Below are 26,209 nucleotides of genomic sequence, written 5' to 3'. Positions count from 1 at the left end.
AGTTATCTGGAACCCGCATTATCATTACCTAACAAATTTACTTGAGTCTGTGCAAAGCCGCGCGGTGAGGTTTATCTCGTCATCTTACTCACGTCATCACAGCGTATCTGCCCTAAAGCATTCCTTAAACCTTATGCCACTCGCCATGCGCAGAAAATATAATCGACTGGTTTTCTTCTACTCCGTACTTCACCACGCTTCTTCAGCTTCCCAGTTCCACCTTCGAACTGCCAGTTACGTTTCATCCAGACTGGACCACTCCCGTAAAATCGAACCAATTTTTGCAAAAACAAATAAATACCAAAATTCACCTCTTGTCCTGAGCATTACAGAATGGAACACGTTGCCCGAACACATAGTATCTTCAATAAACTTACCATCTTTTCAAACGGCGCTATTATCATATCTACAAAAAGAGTACCTTGCGCAAATAGATGCAGTTTAACTTTATCAATTTCAGGCCCAGTGTTACATGTTCCTTCATTGCTCTGTCTGTGCTATGACTTGGTGTTAAATGCTCAAGTGTGTTATAGTGTTAAATGCTCAAGTGCTGCCTTGCTCTTTTAAAGCACTTTTTGTGTTCATTGTTAGCCTGATGTCAAATTTCTCATGCAAAAATTGTATTGCTTGCCTTGTATAGGTCAATCTTCTATGTTTTTGTTTGTATACTCATACAATGTATATTATCCGTTCAAGTTTTGCTTTTCTGGTCCCCCCCCCCCTATGTAATGCCCTTCGGGGCTTTTAGGGTATCTAAATAAAAAAATAAAAAAAATAAAATAAAATATATTCAGCGTCACTTTGTGGGTTTCGTCCGCACTGATTATTTTACTGAGGAGGTTGCATTTTTCCGTGTGTTCAATATTTAATTATCTGTTTCCTTCCGCACTTTTCTGTTAGGTTGCAGGAATTTAAAATTGTTCACCTTTTTCTGGTTTATCGATTTCACACAGGGTATAAAGTACCGCTCGGACTAATCCAGGCCACGTGGGGTTGTATACGTGGTTGTGCAACTGAGGTTTGTACACAGGTGTTTGATCTTTAAAAAAATTTCACCGGCTTTTGAGGTGGGAAGGGCATTGCCTTCCAACCGCATGTGTTTACACAACGGTATGCATTACCTGTCATGACAGCGCGATGCATGCCCTAGTCTCTTTCCTCGAAGGAACATGCTAACCAGAATGGACGTCTCTTCTATTTGCCTAGAATGCAACGAGACTGTCGCATTGAGGCGCCGGCGTTCAACTTCGCTGCTAGTGTTATCGGTAGGTAAGAGCTGGCTGCGCGTGTCCTGTTGCGAAACCGTGGACGGTGAGCGGGCTTTCGGAGAGGACCGCTGTGTACGCCCTTTGGGTAGCCGGTGCTGAAACAGCGCCGATTGGCGCCCGAACAGGAGTTCACTCACTCGTCCGCCCGCTGCCGTTCCTACGTTAACCTGACTGCGAAGCTAGACGCCTGAATAACTGGTCCGAGCGCCGCTTCGCGGGTCTCTTGCTCTTAGGATGGGAGGAAAAAGATACGGAGCTCTTTTGTTGTTGATGGTGGCACGAGCTGCACTGTCCCAAATCAGGTAAGGAGCCCTGTCTATCCCTACGGCAAACGTAGCAAGTGTAAACACTTAGTATTTATAGGTTCAGGTGGGCGACGACACATTTCAGTTCGTCACAGCCTCACAGGTTACCGAACGCCATCGCACGAGAGGTCGCTGGTTTGGCTTGGCTAAAGAGTGCGAGCTTTCGCTAGCATAAACAACTCGCATTTATGCAGAGTTGATGCGAGCGTTTGGGTAATGGACGATAAGGACAGAGAAAGAAAACAGTGTATGCAAGTTTTGTAGCACAGGTTACGAGATAAACACGTCGCTCGATTGGTCAGCGCCGCCCCGGCTTACGTAAACGCCTTTCCGATAACATGCACTCTAGACGGTATATAGCTTTGTGCGTGGGTGGCTCAGCGATACTGAAACGTGGGCCTTATCGTTAGCTTTGAGCAATGGGGGTTTTAGCAAGGCCATATTAGGTAGGGTACGCATGTCCACATTAAACGATCAGGCTTGATCAAGTAGGCTTAACAGAGCGATATGGGCACTGAATAGCGGGGACCGCCAATATAGCTGAGAAAATCATAGCGACAGCAGGGGAACTCAACCTCCCTTTAATTTGGGCTGTTATGGTCTACAATGGATGGAAAGTTTTGCTCAGTGAAACTACTTGTGGCAGCAGTACTTAATTGTTTCCTCCTCGTGCCTATTTGCGCTCGAGCCGACATGTTTCCACGCGGACTATTCGAAGCATAAGTGATCTGAGAACTTCAAACCGCTTACTAATTTGTTTTGCTCGTTCTATCATATAGTTACTTAGACGACATGCACAAACTTAGAACGATGTCTCTTCTCAGAGATCTTCAGGTCAGCCTCTGATAAATGCGGAGAACATTACTATTCGTTATTTGTTCGGCCTTAATCGCGCACTTCTCCATCCAAACTTTCACCCAGTACTCTTCCTTTTTACACCGAGGGCATTTGCAAGCGGAGCCTTGTTGACTTGAGTTAGGTGCTCATTGAAAAAAAAAAGGTCGAAGGTGACATCTAAGTTTAGGTCTTAAGATGTACATCGTCGGTGAGGGATCGTTGTCAAACAGAATTACTACATTTACCATCTATGCTTCACAGCACTGAAGGTAAGCGAAGAGAGAAAGATTAGCAGCAAAGGTGTTTAATCGCCGTGGCACAGCAAAGGCAGAGGCCCTCTGTGTTTCTGCGGCTTAAAGCGGGGGACACATTGGCGGAGAGGGACGCGTCTGTGCACGCGATTACCCGTTCCGGTAGCCGGAACGGCCCCCGCCTGGCACCCAAAACCGGCTCTCCGCATGCGTCAAACCTGCTAGATATTTTCCGCCGCTGCCGCGCGTCAAACGTGTGGGCGGCAGCCAATAACAGCACGAGGCGCGGAAGCGTCATTCATGACGTTTCGCGCGGGTTTCAAAGTGGACGAGTACGGATTTCTGGGCTAGTTGGTGATGCTTTGACGAAAAATTCATAGCGCATAAAAACAAGGGGGTATATATTTGTACGTGACTTCCAAATAAAGTTAGTTGAAAGTGCGCTCCGTGTTGTCTCTCCTCTTCTCTGTCCTTGTTTTTATGCGCTATGAATTTTTCGTCAAAGTGGAGCCTCCGCTCCTGGATTTCGCGAGGTGGCTCTCTCCAACGTTACTAGAATGTTGGCTTTCTCCTGCGCCGCAGCCACGAGCAGCTCAAGGGCGGCCCGCATTGCCGAAAACGATCTGCTGATATCTCTGGTACGAGCAGAACCAAATATATGGGATCAAAAAAAATCGCGCCAATCCACCCCGTGAATGTGGTTGGAAAGCAAAGCTGTAAATGGCACCCATAACGATTACTCATGCGACGTCACTTAAAATCACTCACATCGCTCTACAAATACTAAAACCAGAGAGAAGTCAAATGCACTTAACCACACCATTTATTACTTCAAGGAGATATTCTTGGTAAGGTTAAATCAATGCATGATGCATGAACGGTGTTTGGTTGAGTTTTATTGGTGTAGCAAGAGTGGAAACTTTTTTTTATAAAATCAAAGTAAGCTCCAACCCGGTGTTAGGCGATCTGACTTCTCCGTCTCTGCGCCGCGGACGGAGGCGACGAGACTTGAGGCTGAGAAGGAGGAGGAAGAAATACTCCTGTTCAGATTTCTGAACGGCCCAGAGTGCAGCCCTGGGGAGTGGTTCCTTCTTCTGTGGGGCCCATATGCAGTCCGCGCGGCCTGTGTTCTGTCCACCCGCTGAAGCTGGGTAGGTAGAGAGGGCCTGGACAGCAGCATCTCCCATTGCTCTTGTTGGGTAGTTGACGGAAAGAGAGGAGGGTGCTCAGGGCTAAAGTCGCACACCCCGATTACGGGGCGGAGTATTCCTACTTCTGAGAAAAATTTACATTCAGCGTCGTAGCGATTCGGATGCATCACGTGATGACGCGTAGGCTGTGGGAAGGAGCCCGGATTGTATGAGCCGTAGGGTAGTTTGTTGTTCTCTGGAAAGGTCAGGGTAAGGCGAAGGTACGGTCTGTCTCAGAAGGCGATAATGCTGGATTATCTCCCTGGACGTGACAAGAGGGTGACTGTCCTCGTGCAGCTCCATAGCACGGGAGGTAAAAGCGCAGGCTTGTTGGGTGGGCGTATTTGTTGCCCTCCGTTGAAGCGTGAGACGGTGTCCAGATGAGCTGAATGGAACTGTTTGGGGAGTGGTTTTTTAGCACGCACAGTGCAGGTCAGGACACCCAACCCGACTGGTAATTCCAGTAGGCTTGCTGGGAATCGGTGACTGCGCTCCGAACCCCTGGTTGAGTGAGAGCCAAGGTGATGGCTGCCTCTTCTGCTGCCGTCATTTGTTGGGTCCTAAGCGAGGTACACGCAAGGAGGCTGGTTCTGGAGGTAGCCACGATGATGGCGTGTTGCTGCCCTCGATGTTAGGAGAAGTCTGTGTAGATAACTGCATGAGCCCCACCGAGGGTGGTGTTTAGCGCTTGAGCCCGTGCTTTTCGATGACCCTCGTGATGTGAGGGGTTCATATTTCTAAGCAAAGGGAGCATCTTTAGTTTTAGTCGCCAAGAGTCTGGGAGTACGTCAAGCGGAGTGACCTTCTGGGCTGCCCAGCCAATCTGGTGAAGCATGCGGTTACCCACCGCGGTTCTGAGTCGGACCTTCTGGTTAGAACGATGGCCTTCTATCAGCTCTTCCACCGTGTTTTCGAGCCCGTGCTAAGCAGCCTCAGTGTGGACACACTCATGAGAAGACCAATGGCCTGCTCAACCGCATTTCTAATCATTATATAAAGCATCTCTATGTCTTCCTCGTCGAGAAGAAGATAGGGGTTTGTCGTAAGTAACTCTCGAGAGGACAAAAGCTTCAATTAATCGAAAGGTACCGGATTCTTTTAGGCCTCGCTTCTTGGTGGCAACTCGCCTGATCATGTGTATGATTAGATTAATGCTGTTTTTGAGGCGCTGCAAGGAGACGTCACTCTTGGTGTTGGCCTGGAAATGTAGGCCCAGGATCTTGATGCTGGGGTGTGGAGTGATGGACTGGTCATCAAGGAGTATTTGAATGTATTCCTTGATTTGGCGTGAGGGCGGACGACAAGGAGCTGTGATTTTTTACGTGAACACTGGAGGCCACAGGCTTTAGCACATTGGTGTACTAAAAGTGAGATTCCATGGATTGGTGTGAGCTTCCTTTAATTTTCGTAGCTCTTAGCACATGAGCAAGGTGCGCACAGGGCAGCTAGACGGGTGTGAGTGGCCGTGTGACGCTTTCACGTGGCATTCAGCGAGAAGGCAGGGGGTAAACCCGTAGATCTGCTTGGTGAGTACACCATTTGTCTTCCCGTGTTCGCGTGGGCTCGTAGCTGAATTGGTAAAACAACGGGCTCTCGCTTCGTTAGTCTATTAGTTCCAGGTTCGATTCCCGGCGGTGCCAGTGAATTCTTTTATTTGTTCGCTGGAGTTTTCTGGTGACACCAACGGTCGCGAAAGAACCCTTGGGGGGTAGAGGTAGAAAGCTTTGCTTTAAAAACAACTGCGTATCGCTTTCGCTTGCCTTGTAACTGCAAAAGACCACGCTGCATAAAGTAAAATTATAAGCAACATCTCTGAGAAGTGTCGGCATTGCAGTGTTTTTTTTTCTCCGTGTAGTCAGCGAAGGCTTCCTTTATCGTGGTTGATTCGGTGGTTTTATTAAAGTCCATGTGAAAAGAACAACCATCGAAACCATATTTTTGCCACATTGAATGAGAAAAGCATTTGCAGAAATCCACATAATTGTCAATAATGCGTAGCATTCTTACGCCGCTAGTTTTCATTGAGCTCTGTAGAGACAGATTTGGCTATGAGTAGCCTAATACGTTGGGGTATTTTATTTGAATTTTTATTTTGTTTCTTTTCGCCAATGATCTAAATTACACCATTATATTGATTAAGCACTTGACCAATAGTGCGTTTTTCCGCACATGACAGGCGTAGTGCTGGTTTCGTCCGTTCGCGCGATTATTTATTCCTGTTGCTCTTTTCCAGGCTTTTTTAGTTGAGTCTTCGTTTTTCAGAGGACATGTATAAGATGCATTTTTTAAATTTCGTCCTCATTTTTGCGAAATGGTTATATTGTGTATTTGGGGGGGGGATATTGTGTTTTACCATTTACCTTCATTACGCTATTACAACGACTAAATGCGTTACTTCCGCCAGTTATGCATTGTTGTGGAACTGCAGGGCGTTCCATGACTGGCTCGTCTCCGCAATTTTTTTTCGTAATTTCAACGTTCTTTTGTCGGCTTTTTAAAGTTACTTCTTCGTTTTCGAGCAGATGTAAGACATATTTTTAGTAAGTTCACTGTTGTGATTGTTTATTTTTTCTATTTTTGTAGTACATTTTAGTTTCTCAAAACTCCGCTTGGCCAATTATATCCATTTACGCTATTAATGGATATAATTGGCCCCAATTACTTAAAGCAACAATCTCCTACGAGAGGAAATCACGAGCATCGCGGGGCACCCAGGAGAACTCCGTCAAGCGTCAATGCGGCCCTTGTGCGGGCTGCTAAAGGCTGCATGCACGCACGACGGAACGGGGCGGAGCTGAGCGGCCCGACGCGTCGACGGCACCCGCGCACCATGTGTCTCCAATTCCACCAAACGGCGGCTGGGAGCGGTTTCCGGAACGTTTACCGGCGCCGAAAACCGGCTGCAAAGACGGACATTTGTCCGGCCCTTAAGATGTGAGCGTGAAAGGTTGCGGATGCGGGCTGTTGGTCAGTTAGAGCATGGATGTTACAGTTTAAGTGTTTCAAAGTGTTTGCTATGTGACGGACTCACTGTTTTTACTTTTCTGCTAAATAAGAGAGAGTGAATTGGCGTTAGGAAAAGGGGGTAAACAGATGACAGGGAACTCAAGGGTGGAACCTGACATCTAGGGCCCCAGATGCAGCAGCTTCTTCCCTTCCCCATCTCAATCGGCTGATCTTGAGGTAAAGAGCTGGTCAAAGCCCACTCCCATGTCTCGATAGATGTGTAGTATGTAATGTTTGAATTGCTATTTCCTTAGCATACCCTTGTACCTGGCTCGGTTGCGTGGAAGAAAGTGTATATGTGATGATGTCTGATGTTCCCGGCGTTCATCCTTGTCCACATTTATTTGCAGATACTTCTGTTATTTTATTTGCCTCATGCAGAGTTTGTAATTTTTCGGCAGTTCTCATGCCTTTTGGTCGGTGCCTCGTCCTCTTCCAGACCCTAGAGTTCGGGTTTCCAGGTGACGTTGTTAACTTTCTTCATTGTGGATGGGAGTATCTTACCAAAGCGTTTTGGTATTCTTCCTGCAGATAATATTCTAACGCCTTTTGAGAGTCTGCAATGGTGTTTACGCTTATATTCGATACCTCCACGAGTCGGTTTGCCAACACGATGGCTTCGTTTTCTGCTTCTTCTTTCCTGTATATTAGAGGGTCATGCAGCCACAAAGATTGCCAGAGTGTTCATACACGAAAATTGCAGTCTGCAACTTTCGTACTTCCGAGAGCCAGTGTATACTGCGTTTTCATGATACTGGAACTTCCCTCGAATGAAGTTGATCCTGCCATATCGCCTGTCCTTGTGTAGGTTTGGATTTACGTTTTTGATAGAGAGTTTCGATGCCGAGTCGGTGGATCAGTGGTGTGTCCGTGATGGCTTGCAATCGATACGTTGGCGGGGGGGGGGAAGGTGCCTCTCTCTCATGGGATGACTCATCCCGATTTTGTTTTCCGAGCCCACACCCTCAGTGCCAAGAGAGCTGTTTCTCTGGTTTATTCAAAAGCTTTTTAAGGACGCAACTGGAGGACCTACTCGTGATCATGGTCATCAACAACCAAGCTAGGTCCACTGCAGGGCGAAGTCTCTCCGACGGAACTTCACCCGCCCCGGTGCTGCGCTTCCCGAGTCTATTCTTTGCCTCCGAACGTTCTTATTTTCTCCCTCCATACAGTCAAAGGCCTTCCCCTTCTCCTCGACCCGTCTGTGGGTGTCCATTCTGCTACCCTGGTGGCCCACGAGTCGTCAGTTCGTCTCACGGAAAAAGTTGCGTCCTGCTGTCCTGGCCTGCTATGCTGTCCTGATGATGGCGTTCACTTGATTTTTTTCGCTGCATGTATAGTTTGCATCTGAGATACTATTCGGCTCATGATCAGTGATTGCATGAGTCTTAGCGTTTCTTCTCTCGTTACTTCCCTTCTCTTGGCTGCAATTTTGCAATTGTTTATCGATTTTCTTTCTTTTTTGGCGATTGTGAGATCGGCGCTACCACTTTACTCGCCCCGCCAAACATTCTTACGTGGCTGTTCCCAAGGAGGACATACCTACCTATGTTTAGGGTGAATTTAAACTTGGCCGCATGCGTCATTCGTCGTTTTCCCAACACAGTATGGGGCGGAAACAGAACCGCGGCAATATCGAAAAGTAGTTCGAAAATTCATGTAAACAGACGCTGTATACAACATTTTATTTTATTTCGTTTCTTCCCATAATATATGCCTTCCTTGATTTTTGAGAGACTTGCGTTAATCTTTTTCGGTTTTAGTTCTGTGACGCAATGCAGATGCCGGAATCAGAAAGCACACCGCGGGGGCTCAGTTGGTAAAGCGTTGCGCTGCTGAACCTGAACCCAAGGACGCGGGTTCAATTCCCGGACGCGGCGGCCGTTTCCCTGCTGGAAGCAGAACACCGGAACTCCCATGTGTCGAGATTTCGGCGCAGGTTAAAGGTCCCCGTATTGCCGAAATTTACCCGGATCCCTACACTATTTCGCGCCTCATAGCGCAAGTGTGGCTTCGTTTAATTCTTTGTTATCTTCCGATGGAGCGGCGCTTTGGCGTGATGGCGCCGGTTGCAGGCACGGCTGGTGACCGAATCTGCCGAGCATGCTCCCACCAAAAGAGCGTAGAACGAACTTCATTGCGCAGGCGTGGCACCCGCTGGAAATACGCGTCGTTTCTTTCGTAATCACCCGCCACGGTGGCTCAGTGGCTAAGGCGTTCTGCTGCTGAGCACGAGGTCGCGGGTTCGATTCCCGGCCGCGGCGGCCGCTCTTCTGATGGAGGCGAAAAGCAAAAACGCCCGTGTGCACGAGATTTCGGCGCACGTTAAAGATCCCCAGGAGGCCAAAATTAATCCGGAGCCCTCCACTACGGCGCGCCTCATCGCCTGCGTTGCGTCGGCGCGTTAAACCCTACAATCAATCTTTCGTAATCGCCGGAGTGTCATTGTCCTTTCCATATTTCAGTTGCCGCTGCTCCGTATACCATCAGATTCCACCGATGTGCGAGGGGCGAACCCTCGTCTCCCAGCTGCATCTGTTGTAGCTTGCGGGTGGCAGCGGTGACGCATTTCCGCGGACGCTTGATGGGCACGTCTAAAAGCGGACGGCTAGCAGCCACGAGGAAATCGAATAGTGAGCCTAATAACGCTATCGCGTTAATAACGGTCTCACACTCCACTCGGAAGTGAACCTTGCGGCTAAATACTATTTACGTAGGCGCCGAATTTGAAAATAGACGTTTATAGACTATTATAGAAATTTAGGCACAAACGCCAAAGTAGGCGCGTATAGGCACTATAAAACACCATGGAAGCCCCCCCCCCCCTAATCTCTAATTCATGCTCATATATCAAAGTGTGGCGACAGGAGCACAAGGTACAAAATAGCATTCATCCGGTTCCATCCGGTTGAATAGCCGTTCCATCCGGTGCCTAGTCACTAATAAGTTGCTATCGCCGGTGTTTCCCTATAGTCAGTGAGTCATTATAGCCGTTCCTTCCCACCACCGCGAGAGACGCTGAGCGTCTTTCGTGTTCCCAGCAGGGATTTATCCAGAATTTCAATTTTGGAAGGGGGGGGGGGTGTTACCAAAACGCGGAGGGGTGTGGACCATGTGGTTATATGGTCCACACCCCTCCGCGTTTTAGTAACACCCCCCCAAAATTGAAATTCTGGATAAATCCCTGCTGGGAACACGAAAGACGCTCAGCGTCTCCCGCGGTGGTGGGAATTCGGAACGGCTATAATGACATATAGTATGCGAATGGGTGTTTGTATAAGGGGTTTGCGCTTACCAGGTTGTTTTATTTGATTAAGGCTTAACGTTTTTTTTAGAGTTATGGTGGCGGAAAAGCTACCAATTACGAGAAGTAAACTAAATAACTGTTAAGCAAGCATATTGTAGAGATAGGTAAAGATAATTTATTGGATGAGAGAAAGAGGTTGGTCTGGTGTGCTCTGGCTCGCAGCTTACACGGGGGGAAAATGGGGGGAAGTGATGAGCTGTACATGATGATGGAAATACGGAAGTGACACGTATACACAATAATCGTGCAGCACTATGGTTGGCCTAAGATCTGGCATCCAGTCCAGTACTCTTCAAAAAAATCTATAACTGCCCTGTGTTGAAACAATCTGATCGGATATTGCAGACAAAGTACGAACTTCAGTTGGCGTTTGCATTACGACGCTTGCCAGCGTACAAACCAGAATCTTCCTCTGTTAGTCTGAAAGCTCGTTTCTGTGCTGTTTTTTTTCTATTGTAAGCGTCGATTTCTGTATCCTTTAAGTCATAATTATTACGTAAACCCCTATCTTTGGGTTGGTCTCGATATGTTGGTTTATTTGGTTGTGTACGGTGAAGGTCGCGACAGGAAGGCACGAAGGAAGGCTGCATAGAGGGTCAAAATGTGGGCCTCGTTTTGGAGGATGAATCATGCAATACATTTAAAAACCCATAGCATGCTGTCACCACGTTTGAAAATTTCAAGAACGTAAGGAACAGTATAATTTTCATTTGGTTGCACAAAGTTTATTCTTGTTTATTCTTTCTTTATATACAGAACAAGGTGAGGCAAGTTTTTTATCGACAGGTCCTGATGGAACAAAGTTCACACGTTTTCAAACTTAGTGCAATATCATATGGCACAAGAAAAAAAATAAGTACAACAGAAATGGAGCCAATATATCTAAGCAACACATGCAAAACGTAACAATGAACAAAAAGTGTATGTACACTGTGACTAATTAGCCAACAGTAGTTGCCACATTCACAAAATATTAATGTTAAAGAAATTAAATTGGAGCACACAAACTGTACAGTTACACCGCGTCACCTCGCACGTTTACAGTGACTTACATTATGATACTTCTTATGATACATATGTGGTCACTTTACAGTGACCACATAATGTACGCACTGTCTAGAAAGTCCAAGTATCCCCCCGTTTCTCCGTCTGTAGCGTTCCTAATACTGGGGATACTTGGACCTTCATAGAAATCTTCATCAGCGCGTCAACATGGGCCGGTGTCATGCGACATCTATCTGATGTTAGGATTCTGTTCATGGTTGAAAAGCTTCGTTCGACGGCAGCCGTTCCCACGGGAAGAAGCAGTATTCTCGTTGCAGCTGATGCCAAAGCAGGGAACATTGTCTTCCTCTCGACCTCGCACGCAAGCCTTAATAGAGCTTGCTGCGAGGCCAGTTCTCCGGGATATCGTCTGTAAATTGAATATTCGGTTACCATGTCCTGTTCTGATGTTCCGCACAGTTGAGAGACACGCCTAAAATCAGGAGTTTCCTGCTTTGCATGAAAGATGTCGTGGAATAATGACAACTCTTGAAATTGGTCGCAAAACCTTGCACGCATGTTCTTCAGGATTTTAGTCTGGTAACTTGATCCAATTTTTAGAAGATCCGCGTCGCTGATGGTTTCGTCATCATCCATTCTGAGTTGGTTTTCTTGAATTTCTTCGACAAGCTTCTGAGCCTCCATCCTTACATCTTCTACACGGATTGCTTCAAGGGATGACATTACTGCACGCACCAATTTCATGGCCTCACTTAGGTTACCCTTCGATGATTGCAAGCACTTGCTCAGACGAGCAAGAGGCCCTAGAAGTCGAGACAATAAGACCAATATGAAAACGGTGGACTTCTTTCGGAACAAGAGAAGGAGTCCCAGGCGTCAGAAGAATAGTCTCCGGCGTCCGTGTATACGTGCTCAATGCGCTACAAATAGAAGAGTAGTGCTCAACCACTACTTTCACACTGCCCTCATAAGAAAGCCATCGTGTTTCTCCAGGCTGAACAAGCTTATAAGACAACCCTTCCATCGCTAGTTGAGCGTTATTCAAAATCGTCAGTCGCTTGTGGCTTCCCCTAAAGGTACTGTACAATTTATTCAGCGCACTCAGTACTCTTTTTATAGGGGGCGTCTGCCTGCAACTATGCACGAGAGCAAGCTGGAGGAGGTGGCTTCGGCAGTGCACGAAAAGCAAATCAGGTACATATTCTTTGAGTCGCGCTCGCACGCCGCTCACGTTTCCGCTGAAATTTGCACCCCCATCAAAAGAAACAGCGGAGATGTTTTCTGGCTTCAAGCCGACTTTTCTTAACTCGCCAATGAGCGTATTTGTTATGTCTTCAGCTTTCGTCGTCTCAAGGGATACGGCTGAAATAAATGTCTCTTCCACTTGTAAACTTTCGTGACAAGCACTAATGTGTCGTATGAAAGTGCTGAGAACCGCACGCCCGTTCACGTCCGTGCCTTCATCCGCACATACACAGTACCGGTACGGCTGATCTTCGCTAAGTTTGCTTGCTATGTGCGCTGATACGGCTTCTCCGAAGGCATCCAGAAATCCTGTAATTGAAGATGATGACAGGAAATAGGCGTTATGGGGCTTTGTAGCCAATGTTCTCAAGAAATCACCAGATCCATCCACAGATGCCGCTGTTGCGACCAAGTCAGGCCAGTTAGAAGTTGTGTGTGGAATTTCCGATTTGAAGAGATAGTAGGCGAGCTTCACGAGGTTCTTCGTGCAGCCAGTATTCTGCTCGGCTCGTTTTTGTGACTGGGTTATTAGCATTTATTCTACAGTGTCTCCAGATAGGCACTGCGATGCTTCAAGAGCCGTTTTGTGTTGGTTACTGTTTGCATGTTTGGAGGCCTTGTCGCCTAGCTTTTTTGAAGACGCCAGCGAAATCAGCTCGGTCACCCATGGGCCTTTCTTGAATGCCACGCTACATTCCTTGCACTTGTACCCCTCTGTAGTCCGCTCAATCCAGGGAAATTTACTGTAAGAAGAGCATTTTGGTGGGTATTCCTTACCGCGTCCGGAGAGCTTGTAGTCTGATGACTTCTCTTGGGGCTCCAAATCAGAATTATGACATGTGCTCGTGCCTCGTGGATATGTTGGCGTTGCGCTTTCATCTTCTCTGTCAGGTGAACCGTCTTCGGGTGTGCGTGCTGTGCACGGTGATGGTCCGGTTGTAGTCAGTGCTGGCTGATCATCCTGTTAAGAGTAATAATATGTCTCATTAGTCTATAGTATCAGTGTATTTGCTCGGCCTTATTAGCAGCAGAAATCAAAACACGGCTCTGATATTATTCCACATAACACTATTTTTGTCAGCGAAACGGGTTTCAATCTTTTGATGCTATAGAGCAAACCTTACAGGAGATCGTTCACTCTTGTTTATAAAAGTTGATTTGGTAACAATGCCAGTAACGATTAGTTCCTCCCTCGAATGTGTATGAATTTCTATAATATACTTATCAATCGATGTATTCATTGGTGTCATCTACTGTCTTCCCAATATGAATAGTTTATTTTCTTTCGAATTTAATCGAGATCCGTATGAAATACGTACACGTTTCTCTATCTCTATTCTGATCATATCTGGAGACATTATTTCTCTAGTATAAACTGGTTTCTCTAGTATAAAGTGAACCCATGCGTTTCGTCTATAATTATTTCTTTATTTTTCACTATCTCAACTTATTGCTAATCCTACGCGTCACGCATCGAGCATCGCCAACATTATAGACTTAACACTAACAAATAATCCCGATATTTCCGGTTCCTTTAACCAGGGTGTCGAACCGGAACCGGAATCGAACCGAACCGAAAACCGGAACCGAATGGGTATTTTTGCCGGAACTGAACCCGAACCCGAACCGTTATTTTTTGAGCACGCTGAACCCGAACCGGAACTAAACCGAAAAAAGAAATAACGGTTACCGGTTCATGCCGAAACGGTTCGACCCTCTGTTGTCGATATTGCACAGTCAATACAATTCAGGCCTTTTTTTCTTTCACTAACCATCAACTTCGTAATCCGCTCGCGCACTTTCCCCTCCAGACAATTGAACACTATCACGCTCTATGTAACAACAGGGGAAATGAATGAGCACCAGTAGCAATGGTCTGTTGTTGTTGGAAGCGCGAGCGTAGTGCAAGCTGACCAAACGAAATGTCATTCTCGGCAGCTTGCAGGGGATATAAAACGACTTTGCCGTTCCCTATAGCTGCGACTTTATTGGAGCAATCAGGCTGCAGGAGTGCTCCACTGCGCAACAGCGAAAGCCCACACCCAATGTGTGCTAGTTATGTTTGCATTTCATACTTTGTTTGAAAGGTCCGACACCTGCAACTTGTTAATACTTGACCAGTGTGACCGCAGGAGCTGCTCCGTGGCTAAGCCGTTTGCTGCTGACCACAAGTAGCCTCGATCCTCCTTCCCTACGACAGTTTTTCTGAAGTAGATGAAAATCGAGAACGTCCGTGTATCGAGATTTTGACCCATGTTCAATATCACCAGCTGGTTAAAATAAGTCTGCTGGCCTGCAACATAAGCTGCGCCTCGGAGCAGAGATATAGCACGGGGCTTCAAATGCGCCAGTTTTTTTTAATGGGTTTGCATGGAAAACAACAAAAAAGAAAAGGCGAATCGCGTTGTTTTAAAATATTACGCAAAAAGTAAGTTAAACCGAATAAGTAAAAAAAGCACCAAAACGTGGATATTGCTGTATATACTTTTCTGTGCCCTGCCTTTCACAACCAAATGTGTTATCAATGCGAAGGAAGTGAGTTCCGTGGTCAGTTTTTGAGGACAGTACAGTGGACAAGTTCCGTTTTTACAGATACAAATAACAACAGATATGTCAGGGAAAACTGTTAAGGTGCGCACTTAATCCCTTGGAAAGAAACTGCAGCCCTCGACCCTGTCTTGGTAGCAGAAACACTAATAATGCAGATGACACATGCAGAAAGGCCGGCCAATACCTCACAGTGTTCCATTCGTCCATGGCGATCATCTTTTCTGCTTGTTCTGCAGTTTTGTCTCTTTCAGATCTGCTTTTTTTTTTTCAAAGGTGCGCTTGTACTGACCGCCCAACTCGTTACATTACTTCTACTGCTACTCGTTCCAAGGGGAGTACTGCTGTGGACGAATTAAAGAGCGTCTGCCCAAAAAGTCCCATCTGATTCTCTGCGTGTCAAATTTCCCGTTCATTTTGTAACAGCATAATCTGTTATAAGATTCCGCAATGTAGCACACGGAACGATGGTAGGGGGTCAAGCGGTACGATGACTTACTGATTGTAATGCACACATCCGGTATAGCTATCGCAAAAGGAATTGCAGTGGTCAGAGCAATAACGCAGTGACTGAGCGTTAACTAAAGCTTACTTTTAACAAAAGTGTGGCTAACACATTCGATAAGGGGACAACTAACAAACTATTCAGGGTTACCAAATATTCTAATTCATTGGTAGTATTTATGTGCCTGTTGTAGGATTTTTCTGTTTTGTTACAAATATAAAGAATGTGCGCCGTTGATATTAAACGCTGGTATTTGAACGCGCAGGACTAAATTTAAGGCTTCAAGGTTAGCGTGATGGGCGATTCCATAGCGACGATTGCGATTTCAACAAAAAAGGGAAGGGCAGAAAATATATCCCACCGTCATATCTTTTGGCGGTGGCTTTATGAATAGTCGCTAGGGCAACATAAAGTCTGGGCGAGAAAGTAGGTGGTAAATCGTCGCCACTTCATCTGTTTTTATAATATCGTAATTCTTTAAAGTTTGCTTTGCAATTGCGCCACTGCCCTTGGGGAACACCAGCATTTTGAATTTTTGTTTGTATTTTGATTGGACTGTCGTTTTAAACTACTAAATGTTTTTTTTTTCTAATTTCAGTGATAATTCAACTCATCGAACCGGTTCGCGAACCGGTTCGGTACGTGATTTTGTCGAACCGGAACTGAACCGGAACGAAATTATTTCATTCGAACCCGAACAGTAACCGAACCGGTATTTTTTTCGGTTCGACACCCTGCCTTTAACAAAAAACTACCATCGCTCTCGAAGATGAACGTTGAGTTTTTATAAACTCCGTGTTGTGTTTCCATATTGTTAATAAAATATCAGTTAAAGCTCAAGGTTTATCGACTGTGGTTGTCATGAACTCAATAAACTCTTCATTGCGAAAACAAAGCACTCAATTTATTGGACCCCGTATTGAGTCTCTATAGAGCGTGAAAGGCTCCCAACATATTGATTGCGGTCGTGAGAAAGTCTATAAACCTTTTCTTATGGAATCAAACAGATAGGGCTGGACGTCGGGTAAACATTTTAAACCGATTATTCGGCACACCTTAATAAGTTCATTGATTGATTATTCAAATGAGTTGGTTAAAAAAGAAAAGATAAAAATATTTTACTAATAATCATAGCAATAATGAAAAATAACATAGATACGCTTTTCGACCTGGTCGCACCGACAGTCCCGATTAGGTGAGCGCCATTGTTATGGCGCTGATGAGGGTGGTACGCTCATCACAGCGTTTGTCCCTCGCACTATTTCTATAATTAGGAACAGCGACACTCGCCGTAATTGCATGGGTGTCGATTAATCGTGGTTTATATGGGGTGATTTCTGATCAGATGGACAAAGGGTGGCTTGAAATTTGCTTAAAATTTTTATATCATTACCTGATTATTGTAATGTCCAGATTCACCAATATTTTCGCTGCAAATTTTTTGTCGAACTGTAAAAATGTTTACAACGCGACAAGGTGGACCCCCCTCCCATGCTACCTGCCCATGCGCCTCGGCCAACTTTAGCAACGTTCGTCTATCTAAGAAAATGTTCATACGGAGCAATTCGCAAATTTCATGCTTCCGTGGAAGCATAAAAACTCTGAAGTGGATTACTTCTTTGCCCAGTTCATGAACAAATATTCTATGCTCACCGTTCCGCAAAATTGATGTACATACACGCTGACCGTCTGTCTTCTCACAGTGCACGAGTGGGCCCTAAGGTTTGCGTGTGACAATTCGCTGAGCGCTAAAGCACGAAACGCTTGAATTATTCTTTGCTTCGTCTCTATATTAAGAACCAGAATGTTTTGTCCACTCAACGAAGTCTAAATACAACAAAAGCAATGTGGCACATTGTAAATTTTATAGACAAAAATATGAGTAGTGCTCGTAGTCGGCGCATCGAGCGTACGTACGTTGACTTAGATGTGGAAAAGAAGATCAAACATGCACCTAGATTTTCATTCACGAGCAAGACCTTACGCCCAAACAACACCACTGGGATTGATGGCAAAGTGGAGCGCTTACCTTGGACACTTTAGGAAAAAAACTTGTCAGCTTCAGGGATTGCGCTTGTAGCTTGCGGGACACTGAGGGGCGGCTGGAAGAGTTCCTGCTCATAATGCCTCTTCAAGGCAGCTACTGTTGTAGTAGTCGATGCTCGTATGAGGAAGGCACAGCTCGAGCACAAGGAGGCCACGCCGCACTTATAAATGCATCTCTGCACTACGGCGAAGAAGTGCAAGAGCGAAAGACATCACGTGGCCACTAAACGTACGTCACGCATGACGTCGCGTCTTTTTTTTTTTTTTTTTTTTTGCTGCGGGTTCCGTTACACTTTGCTGCCTTTTTTTTCCACGCACGCGCTCGTACGTTCGGCGTTGCACGCACGCTCCGCAAGTTGGCGCGCTCATCTGGTACCGATTTTTCTTCTCCGCCTTTGTCCTTGCTTCAAGGCATCCAGCTTTTCTTCCGCACTTGCATTTCGGCGCACGCATGTGGTTTCAGTTCTGCTTCTCCCTTCGTGTTCTTGTGCGTGCATGGGTGGGCGCACACATGTCATTTTTTACATTCTGGGAGGCAAACAACTTCGACGTTTTTTTTTTCACAAGAGATGGTACAGGCGTGTCTGGCCGACAGCTTTAATTTAGACAAAAAAATTATATATAGCTCCTTGTGCACAGGGGTAAACATATCTGAAGTTTTTTTGTGCAAAAAACTTTCCTTTCCTAAAAAAAATGTCGGCTCGGGTAACTGGCGGAAAATTTGAAACTTCTACCACTGCAAAACAAAAACTACCGCAGCTCGCGCCCTAGGTATTTCTATATGAAGGCTTTGCACACTCTCAAATGATTTAACGTATATTCGTGTTTGGCGTGTGGAGCGAATGTTCTTTTAATAAAAATTTTTGAATTAGAATTTTTTTTTGAAAAATGGTCAAATGTGGGTTTTTTTCTTTTCCCTCTGCATCTAAAAAAACTAGGTAGTTCAAATTTTTTAGAGTTATTCCTCGGTTCTTGTTCAATCTTCGGGCCAATTTTAGTTTATGTGGTCAAGACTTCAATTTTAAAAAAGCACTCTACTGCAGCTAGGTAACGCATTTTGGTTTATTTTTAAAGCCAATTAAAAAAAACTATCATCGATTTTTTTAAATTTTCACAAAATAAAGCTAAGGTTGCTCTCCATCATCTTCATCAAAAACATGTTGCAATTTTTTTTTGCAGCAACAAAGCGCCAAATATGGCCTTGTTAGCAGTATTGCGGTGACGTAATCAAGTGGTTTGTAAGAAGCTTATGAACGCAGTGTAGGTCAATAACTGGTCGTTACAATAAGAAAATCCTTAAGCAAACATTGCAGTGAGCGGCTTTGTTGAAATTAAGCGTGACTAAAGTACGCTGCATTTTAACAGGTTGTAGAAAGGCACCCGAAGTGGATCGTTCAAGCTAGCGCACTCGCGCTTCTGGATGCGTCTCTTCATGCACTGCTCACTGTTTTTCTGTGCGCGTTGTGTAGCCCACTCGCATATACACCGGGCCTCTCGGGAGCCACCGGGGAGCATAGACTATGCCCGAGCTGAGGCTAACTTGTAGCATCGGCGGAAGTGTTCCGACGGAAATAAATAAGTACTGACGGACGGCGGTTGAACTTCCTGCCTATTTTTAGTACATTATGATCTCATGATTCCCAGCAAAATAAAAAGTATCAAACAGAACATATAACCATGAACTTAGCCGCCGTGAGCGATAAAAGGAGGCAGCTTGAAAAAAACGTCCCAGATCGGAACGGTTTCTGCGTGATCATCGCCTTCGGCGATTCACGCACATCGACGAGCCCCAGAAGTTCCAATAGCCCAAGAGTAGTGAGGAGCACGTGCTTTGTGCTGATTATTAAAGAGAGCATAAGAAAAAAATTGCGTCAAGAAGGAACTTCCGTAGCGTGAAAGATCTGGACACTGGAACAAAAGATCCCGTTCAGCCGACTGAACAGCATGTACATCTTGGCCCGTATTTAAGGTCACTAAACAGTTGCCAACCTGGGAGTGTTTGGATCTAAAACCCCTTGGTTGCCGCTAACCTCCCATTAGCCACTCCTGCTTCATGCTCAAGTAAATGACAGTAATGACTCAGTGCTAAGTGCTCAGAAGTAGCACATGCCACATGGTGCCACAGAGATCCTCGGGAACCATTTCGTGTGGATTCAGATTTTCAGTGAACAGCCCGCGGGTGCTGTTTCCGAAACTGTAACGCATATAGTTCGAACAAAAGCATAATTTGCAGTCTTGGTTCATTAGAGACATTTTTGTATCACTCTATGGCTCCATTGTGTTTCATCCTAAATATTACAGCAATCAATTAAAGCACAGCGGCCTTAATAGGCCACGTCTCCAATTGCGTGCTGCAGCCGCAACCAGTCGAGGAATATATATACCAAACATGAACTCGGAAGCCGGAGCTTCAACATGAGATTTAGGTGCAATGTACTTGATACACGCCCAATTTCAACAAAGCATGCTCACTGCAATGTTTTTTTTTAAATTATTTTTTTCTGTGTTACGGTCATTTCTCTCCCGACATTGCGGTCATAAGCTTCTTGCAACCACTTGAGTATGTTACCCCAATACTGCTAATAAGGCCATATTTGACGCTTTCTGCAAAAAACAAAAAAGAAATTATTGCATCCTGTTTTTGATGTGGATGATAAAGAGCAACCTTGGCTTTAATTTCTGAAAGTTTCAAAAAGAAATCGAAGCTGGCCTTCTGTATAATTGGATTTCAAAAGAAACCAAAATGCGTTGCCTAGCTGCAGTGGAATGCTTTTTTGAAATTAAACAAGTGCAGAAGAATAACACCAAAAAATTTCAACTACCTAGCTTGTTTAGATGCAGGGGGAAAAGGCCCTACATTTGGCAAATTAAAAAAAAAATAATTTGGGATTTTTTTAGAAAACTCGTTCTGGACGCCAAACACGAATAAGTTAAATCATTTGGGAGTGTCCAAAGTCTTCATGTAAAAATAACTAGGGCTAGAGCTGCAGTCGTTTTTGTTTTGCTGTGGTAGAAGTTTCAAATTTTCCGCGAGCCTCTCTGCCGACTTTGGCGATTTTTTTTAGGAAGAGAAATTTTTGTTCACAAAATAACTTCAGATATGTTTGCCCCTGTGCACAAGGACCTGTATATAAAATTCTCGTCAAAATTAGAGATGTCGACGCTTGTACGAATGCCAGGTACTGTGTGATTTGGGTTTTCGTTCCTGAAGACACTGTTTTGCTATGGGGTCACGGGGTTTAATCAAATCGGTTTATAATAACGTTTAGCCTAAGACACCTCCAGAATATTTTTATCGAAAAATAAATAGATTGAACATCATGCAGTTTCGTTATCACCAATGTACGTGATATTATAATACGCCAACGAGTCACCAAAGTGCGAACGCAAGTGGGCATGTCCCGGTAGATCACAGAACACAGTAGACTGAATAGAAGTATGCCATTCTTATTACGTTTTCTTATTAAAAAAGAAAACGCCAAAGCAATAAAAACGAATATAATTGCCTTATTCAATTTTCTTGCGGCATCACCAGTCGTGAGCGATGAAACAGACTAGGAGGAGCCTGTGTGAGAATTTTTGTGAAACAAACAGTAAGGCAGGTTAATGTAAATACATGTAAATGTAAAATAAATGCACGCCAGAACTTAACTTTTGTTGAGCACGTTGTTTTAAAGGATAAAATTCGGCTCTGACGGAATATTGACCAGATTCTGTCATTATAAATGGAGACAAAATTTGTTTTAGTTTTGATCATGGTCAAATGTATCACATTGTCATACAAGTACTGTAAGAAGCTTCATGCGGATGAAAAAAACTGTTATTCTCTGTGTATAATTATATGCCAAAACTAGGGGTGGGCGATTGTTCGATTAAGCTCCCGAGTAATCAATTAATGCTTTAGTCGCGGACTCGCGAGTACTTTTTAATCAAGCAATTTATTGAAGTCTAGTGAGCCAAGAGAGATAGGCCTGCCGCCTTCAACGGTGCGTGTGAAGCGGCGTTTTTTTTTTTTTTTGTTATCTGCTGTTTCACGTTTCACGTACCACTCTTCCCCTCCTATTAGCGGCCGTCACCCTCGACTGCCGCGTTGCTTTTGTCCAGATCGTGTTCGGCCGCCGAAGGGAAACTCCGCGCTGTGCACGCCACGAAGCTCCGAGCAGGAAATGCTTTTCGGGGGTTCGTCCGCCATAGAGAAACCACATGCTCCCGCATTGCACAGCCCACACCCGAAAAAGCGGTCGGCGCTGGCGGCTGTTTGCGCACTCTCAATGTCCGTAAGCGGATTGTTCAGCCCCATTGTGTGCTGGCCACCGAACCCTCGCCCCCAAGATGTTTCTCAAAAGAGACCGCCTGCGTCGAACCTCGTCTCCAACCGAAAAGCTGAGATACGCTTTCCGATAACAGCGCTGGACAGTGGGGACGCACATATGTTTAGGCGTCACTGTGAGCTTCTTTGGAGCTTTCCGTGCCGCGTGTTTTTGCACCTAATGAATTGTCTGTCGATGGTCGGAAGCTTGGGTGAAGTTGGGCGGGAAAACAGCGCGAAAAGACGCAAACACACTGAGAGTAAGAAGGACACAAATACAGCGCTGACTCAGAAATGAAAGTACTTCCAAGGGTAGCTATAACAAGCAAAGAACCTCTTTGCGGCCGGAAAATGTCAACAAGCTTGTTTGCCTCCGCAACTGGATGAAATATTATTGATAGTCTAAAATGATCTGTATTCAGAAGCATCGACAGCATGACAATGAAAACAAAAATCAAAGAAAAACTTAACCCTTAATCTTTTCAAGCCCTATGCCTCGAAATGAACACACCCCATTAATGGGTAACTCATCAATAAAAGGAAGCCGACTAATCGAAATAAAGTTTTTAATTGACACCCACTGACCCAGCCCTAGCGACACTATGAGTTGCCGATTAGCTGCGATTAGCTGCTACAACCAGCTATGTGACCTGTTAGGCTATCAGCCACCATGCTGGAAAATTTAGTGGGTATTATCGGCTCCTCCAGAAGAACTGTCAGCAAGTACACTGGCTCAGCGCTGTCAAGAAAGAACAGGCACTTTGAAATCCCCATTAAGCTTCATAAAACCTCGCAGGGCATTTTACCATGTAATAACATTTATGCAACAAAATGGCGTAATTATGGGGTTTGTCTGGCTTCAGACAGTGAAAGTGGAAAATGTTGAATGACTTGAGCTCACCTTTTACACGACCTATTCAAATGACTCGAGCTCACTTGAGCGAATTCGGAGAAAAGGACGGGCCCAATGTGGCCATTTCAGCGGCTGCGTCGCCGTTATAGGAGCCATTAAGAGATAGTGCAGCACCCTCACCGCTTATAGTGGTTGCCTCCGACCCATGCTGTTTTTCCTGCATTTTTGCCCTGTGGTGATATCTTATTTCTATTATCACCTCCAAAACAACGCATTTTTTTATTTTAAGCACAACGAGCTTGAGTTGCAAGCCCACAAAAACACAGTTATCTGTATTTTTAGTTGCTTATTTCTCAGCACTACTTAATCACGCAAAGAAGGCTTGCATCAGTAGTCTAAATCAATTATTTGACTTTTGTTCGCGCCGGCACGAGTGTCATTCTGAAGACGCAATCTCTTGTGTGGAGCTGTCCTTCATGGTCCTCTATAACGTTGCAAGAACGTGCGTTATAAGAGACGGCGCCACTCTTTCTGCCACCTCGCAGTTTCTCACTGCGGCAGGGCCCGTGCTTCAGTTCAGCCGTTGTGCGATGGAAGGAAGGAGTGAGGGCGCTGGTCCACCTGTGCCGACTCTACCGATCGGGTTATGTCAGCCTAACCGGGCCTAGCCGAGCAAAGCCGCAGCCATTTTTTGACCTTAATTTGCAGCCTTTAAAAGGCTAGTCACCACTAAAGGAAGTAGGCGTTTAGCTGCCAAGCACTCTCAGATGCAGTCCAAGGAGAAATGCAAAAAACTGCCGTGTTTTGCCTTTAACCTTCTTCATTCATATGGCTAGTACAAAACTAGGGAAATATAGGGTGCCGAAATAAAACGCGAAGAGCCATTGCATAGTTAAGACTAGGTGTCCTTCACATTTTCAAAAAAGCGAACTCTGCCCTCCCCTTTCCTCTGTCTAGACAGAGGGCATGGGGCCGGGGTGCTCATGTGGAATCTTTTTTTTTTTTTTTTTTGGGGGGGGGTGTAGAAATTCTCTTGGGGGGGTGTTGGGGGGGGTGCTGGGGGGGGTGTGTAGAAATCCCTGGTTCCCAGCGGCTGCCACGTGAGACGTGGTCGCAAGTCGGGGTAAGCCAATCGCATTTCCGGACTGCTGTCGCCGAAACCCTCGTAATGCATTTTTGCGGAACAGAAATATATGGGGCGACGGATTCCGTAAGAATACACATCGGTTTAAAACACCCGTAAGAACACACCGGTCAACTAGCGCCGCCCCTCGACTACCGCGGGAGACACGGAGTCGAGGGGCGGCGCTACTTGACCGGTCGCTGAAACTATAAATATAAGCCCCCGCTGAAGTTAAGAGAAAATTCGTCTCAGGGACAGCACAGTTGGTAGCGCACCGCACGCGTTATGCAGAAGTCGTTGGTTGGATTTCCGCTTCCGATCACGGCGGATTTTTTCTCGACTTTTATTCCGTTATCCCTGTATCCCACACGCAAAAAAAAAAAAACAATTACCTTATTCAGCGATACAAATCACCTTCAAGCAGCCGAAAACCACTGGCAATAAGGACTGCATCTTTGATGTGTGTTATGATGGAATCCCTCGCCCCCCACCTCATATATATATATATATATATATATATATATATATATATATATATATATATATATATATATATATAGCAGAACAGAGAGATACGGGACGACGTGACAAGCACACGTCATTCGGCCCTATTATATATTTCGAAAAAAGCCGAATAGCACTGGCAATGACGACTGCAACCTTGATATATATATATATATATATATATATATACAGAAAGAAATGCCGGCAGTCTACAACGCCAAAGAAGGCAAGACTGCCGGCATTTCTTTCAACGAGCCCCTCATTTCCTAACCACATATCTATATATAGGAAGAAATGCCGGCAGTCTACTACACCAAAGAAGGCATAGGGGAATGGTTAGAATATTTTTTACCGTTAGTGACGTTACATTATTATTTATTATTATTAATTACGTGAGAAAGAAAGAAAGAAGAACACGCGCCCAGAGTGGGGACCGAACCCACGCCTTTCGATTAGATCTCGAATGCCTTACCAATTCGGCTATCTGGGCGACTGTGTTCCGCTTCACTTTCTGGGGTATTTATATATACTACAACTGTATCTGACGCTTGAGGGTGGTAGCCAGCGCCACTCAGACTACACGGGGAGAAGGGGACCTTCTTTTCAACCCCCGGGTCGTGACACGAACGTCTACAGCCTGTCATAAGCGGGTAACGGGCGGGAAACCCTCTTATGCTACCTTGGCATCAAGGCTGCCAGAACCGAGGCCCTCGCTAAGCTTTCGCATGATAATAGGGTTTGTAAATGAGGGGCTCGTTAGAAATACAGGAAGAAATGCCGGCAGTCTACTACACCAAAGAAGGCATAGGGGAATGGTTAGAATATTTTTTACCGTTAGTGACGTTACATTATTATTTATTATTATTAATTACGTGAGATTATTATTATTAATTACCACCCTCAAGCGTCAGATACAGTTGTAGTATATATAAATACCCCAGAAAGTGAAGCGGAACACAGTCGCCCAGATAGCCGAATTGGTAAGGCATTCGAGATCTAATCGAAAGGCGTGGGTTCGGTCCCCACTCTGGGCGCGTGTTCTTCTTTCTTTCTTTCTCACGTAATTAATAATAATAAATAATAATGTAACGTCACTAACGGTAAAAAATATTCTAACCATTCCCCTATGCCTTCTTTGGTGTAGTAGACTGCCGGCATTTCTCCCTGTATTTCTAACGAGCCCCTCATTTACAAACCCTATTATCATGCGAAAGCTTAGCGAGGGCCTCGGTTCTGGCAGCCTTGATGCCAAGGTAGCATAAGAGGGTTTCCCGCCCGTTACCCGCTTATGACAGGCTGTAGACGTTCGCGTCACGCCCCGGGGGTTGAAAAGAAGGTCCCCTTCTCCCCGTGTAGTCTGAGTGGCGCTGGCTACCACCCTCAAGCGTCAGATACAGTTGTAGTATATATAAATACCCCAGAAAGTGAAGTGGAACACAGGCGCCCAGATAGCCGAATTGGTAAGGCATTCGAGATCTAATCGAAAGGCGTGGGTTCGGTCCCCACTCTGGGCGCGTGTTCTTCTTTCTTTCTTTCTCACGTAATTAATAATAATAAATAATAATGTAACGTCACTAACGGTAAAAATATTCTAACCATTCCCCTATGCCTTCTTTGGTGTAGTAGACTGCCGGCATTTCTTCCTGTATTTCTAACGAGCCCCTCATTTACAAACCCTATTATCATGCGAAAGCTTAGCGAGGGCCTCGGTTCTGGCAGCCTTGATGCCAAGGTAGCATAAGAGGGTTTCCCGCCCGTTACCCGCTTATGACAGGCTGTATACGTTCGCGTCACGCACCGGGGGTTGAAAAGAAGGTCCCCTTCTCCCCGTGTAGTCTGAGTGGCGCTGGCTACCACCCTCAAGCGTCAGATACAGTTGTAGTATATATAAATACCCCAGAAAGTGAA

The 26,209-nt window shown here is 45.3% G+C and overlaps 1 protein-coding gene across 1 annotated transcript in view; it reads left to right on the top strand.

Moving 5' to 3' along the window:
• The first annotated feature begins 1,337 nt into the window (after positions 1 to 1,337).
• LOC144155121 (lysosomal aspartic protease-like) overlaps positions 1,338 to 26,209 on the top strand; it is a 41,232-nt gene continuing 16,360 nt past the window's right edge. The window contains exon 1 of the mRNA XM_077686375.1: positions 1,338 to 1,570. Coding sequence (XP_077542501.1) covers positions 1,503 to 1,570 — 68 coding nt within the window. The 5' untranslated portion in view covers positions 1,338 to 1,502. The remainder of the gene's footprint in view (positions 1,571 to 26,209) is intronic.

This window comes from Haemaphysalis longicornis, unplaced genomic scaffold (genome assembly GCF_048455015.1).
Source record: "Haemaphysalis longicornis isolate Haplotype H1 unplaced genomic scaffold, Haemaphysalis longicornis Haplotype H1 scaffold_1, whole genome shotgun sequence".
In the NCBI taxonomy this organism is placed as follows: Eukaryota; Metazoa; Arthropoda; class Arachnida; order Ixodida; family Ixodidae; genus Haemaphysalis; species Haemaphysalis longicornis.
The sequence above is the reverse complement of the archived record's forward strand: the minus strand, read 5'-3'. Positions and strand labels throughout refer to the sequence as shown.